The sequence below is a fragment of the Cucurbita pepo genome, unplaced genomic scaffold (genome assembly GCF_002806865.2).
Source record: "Cucurbita pepo subsp. pepo cultivar mu-cu-16 unplaced genomic scaffold, ASM280686v2 Cp4.1_scaffold000286, whole genome shotgun sequence".
Classification (NCBI taxonomy): domain Eukaryota; kingdom Viridiplantae; phylum Streptophyta; class Magnoliopsida; order Cucurbitales; family Cucurbitaceae; genus Cucurbita; species Cucurbita pepo.
The window spans coordinates 20,632-23,848 of record NW_019646534.1 but is presented as its reverse complement, the minus strand read 5'-3'; the positions used below and the strand labels follow the sequence as shown (position 1 = coordinate 23,848).

Here is a 3,217-nt window from a genome sequence, read left to right as displayed (position 1 = left end):
ATTCAAGGGTGAAGCAATTGTACTAAAATTCTTAATGAACCTACGGTAGAAACTTGCAAGACCATGAAAACTTCTTACCTCACTTACATTTTTAGGTGTAGGCCACTCTTTTATAGCCTTCACTTTCTCCTCATCAACCTCAACACCATTAGATGAAACTACAAACCCAAGAAAGTTAACTTTTTCCATGCAAAAGCTACATTTCTTTAAATTTACATACAAACATTCATTTCTTAAAGTAGTCAAAACATTGCGTACATGGGTAATATGATCATCTAAAGATTTAGAGTAAACAAGGATGTCATCAAAATAAACAACCACAAACTTACCTAAGTATTCTCGTAAGACATGGTTCATTAGTCTCATGAATGTACTAGGTGCATTAGTTAATCCAAAAGGCATAACCAACCATTCATAAAGACCATACTTGGTTTTAAAAGCTGTTTTCCACTCATCCCCAATATGCATGCGAATTTGATGATAACCCGATTTTAAATCAATCTTAGTAAAAAGACTACATCCATGCAATTCATCAAGCATATCATCTAATCTAGGAATTGGATGCCTATACTTTATAGTTATCTTGTTTATAGCCCTACAATCAACACACATACGCCAAGAACCATCTTTCTTAGGTACAAGAATAACTGGAACAGAACAAGGACTCAAACTTTCACGTACATACCCTTTAGCAAGGAGTTCACTTACTTGCCTTTGTATCTCTTCAGCCTCCTTTGGATTAGTCCTATATGCTGGTCGGTTTGGAATGGGCGCGCCAGGAATGAAGTCAATCTTGTGTTCAATCCCTCTAAGTGGTGGCAAACTACTAGGCATCTCCTCAGAAAATAAATCTTCAAACTCTTGCAAAAGCACAACAAAATCACTAGGCAAAGAAGGGTTAAGCATGTTAGTAAAGTAACAAGACCCCTTGCACATAAGTACAAGAATAGTCTGGTTAGAGAGCAAAACATTCCTAGCCTCACTTGATCTAACATACAAGCTTACTGATTTGGCTTTTCTCTCTTTTTTTTCTCTAGGCTGAGTGTTACTCTCTTGCTTTTCACTCAAGCTCATTTTTTCACTTGATTCTTTTTCAATCTCTGCTTTTGCATCAGCCTCTTGCCTTTTCTTTTCAAGTTTGCAATGATCAATAAATACATCTTTTGGAGACAATGGAACAAGAGTAGTTTTTCTACCATTGTGAGTAAAAGAGTATCGATTTGCATACCCATCATACATTACCCGACGATCAAATTGCCATGGCCTCCCCAGTAGTAAATCTCCAACATGCATGGATACAACATCACATAAAACATCATCAACATATTTTCCAATAGTAAATGAAACAAGAGTTTGTTGAGTTACCCGTACTTCCCCACAATCATTCAACCATTGAAGCTTGTAGGGTCTTGGATGTGGTTGTGTCTTCAAATTAAGTCTTTTGACCAGAATGGAACTCACAACATTGGTGCAACTACCGCTATCAATGACAACACTACAAGGTACAGATTGAACAAGACAACGAGTTTGAAACAAGTTCTCTCTTTGGTCTAGGCCGTCCTCCTTAATGTGGGTGTTTAGAGCTCGTCGAGTAACCAAAGATATATGTGTAGGGTCCTCTTCGCTAAACTCCTCACTCTCATCAGTTTCCTCATTTATGTCGTCATGTGCCTCGTCATCCGTAACAATTTCTCCCTCCTTGATGGTCATAATTCTTGCATTTGGGCAATCTCTACTATAGTGTCCTACCCCTTGACATCTCCAACACTTTAAATCCCTATTTCGAACATTAGACTTTTCTACTTTTTCTTTCCCTGTTCTAGAACTCTCCCCTTTCTCAAATTTAGCTTGAGGCTTCTCATTAATCTCTGGATTTCTATGCTTATAATCAATGTTCTTACTATCCTTTTTCCATGTAGAAGTAGAATTGGGAAAAGTTTTAGAAGAATACCGTTGAGATCTTCTTTGGATTTGCCTCTCGATCTTAATTGCAATGTGCAACAACTCCTCAATATTAGAATAAGGCTGTAAATCAGTCTTGTCTGCAATCTCTGTGTTTAACCCATTAAGAAACCGCGCCATGAGAGCCTCCATGTCCTCATCGAGATCAAGTCGATCCATCAATGTATCCATCTCCTTGTAATAATCTTCCACAGACTTGCGTCCTTGTTTCAATGCTTGAAGCTTTTGCGCCATGTCCCGTTGAAAATATTGTGGAACAAAACGCTTCCTCATGGACTCTTTGAACTCGTACCATGAATCAATTGGTGCTTCAAGGTTTCTTCTCCTACTTGACATCAATTTATCCCACCAAATTTGAGCATATTGTTTGAATTGAGCAATGCATAACAGTACCTTCTTTTTATCACTAAAATTATGACAGTTGAACACTAACTCCACCGTTTTCTCCCATTGAAGGTACTCCTCTGGATCGGTTTTGCCATAAAACTTGAAAAATTTTAATTTGATGCTCCCCACGTTACGATCAATTCTATAATCATAAGGAACTCGTTGTAAATTATGATACCTTCTTCCATGGTCTCTCCCTCGCATCAAGCCATGACCAACCGCATGTGGATTATCCTCGTGGTGATCAGAATTGTCGCCCTCATATGTATCGGTTGAGGGTGTAGGTTGTGGAATCCTCTATCGAGCTTGATTTTTAATCTCCAATCTTCCTATTTGATAAGAATCATCTTCCTATTTGATAAGAATCATCTTCCTATTTGATAAGAATCATCTTCCTATTTGATAAGAATCACGGTGTTCCAAAAGATTGAAAAAACTATGTCAACAACAAAATTCAAACCTGCGCACAAAGAGCTCAATTGATTACAAGTTTGCCACATTAGCCACTCAAGCACATCAACGTTTGTTAGAAAAAACTATGTTTAAATTGATAAATTATGTAAAAGTCAAATGGTCAATTTGACTTATTCTTTGTGGAGATTAAAGGGGATCGGGAATAAATCCCGTCTACAAACATCTCGAATAAATCCCGTCCACAAATGTCCTTTGTCGGGAGACTATAAATACCCACAATATGTTATGTAAAAATCAGATTCGTGGATGAATGTAATTCAATCTCAAATTGAGACGTTTACTTAGAAATTCGAGCATCATATTTGCCATTTCTAAGTTTCAAGCAATTCTTGTAGTAGAATTGCACCCGAGCCATTCAATCAAACCTTGATCAAGTTAGATTGTGGAGTGACTC

At 37.4% G+C, this 3,217-nt stretch overlaps 1 protein-coding gene across 1 annotated transcript in view; it reads right to left on the bottom strand.

Moving 5' to 3' along the window:
• LOC111784872 overlaps window positions 1-2,360 on the bottom strand; it is a 3,509-nt gene extending 1,149 nt beyond the window's left edge. The window contains exon 1 of the mRNA XM_023665415.1: window positions 16-2,360. Within this exon, the coding sequence (XP_023521183.1) occupies window positions 16-2,298 (2,283 nt within the window). The 5' untranslated portion in view covers window positions 2,299-2,360. The remainder of the gene's footprint in view (window positions 1-15) is intronic.
• Window positions 2,361-3,217: the final 857 nt, after the last annotated feature.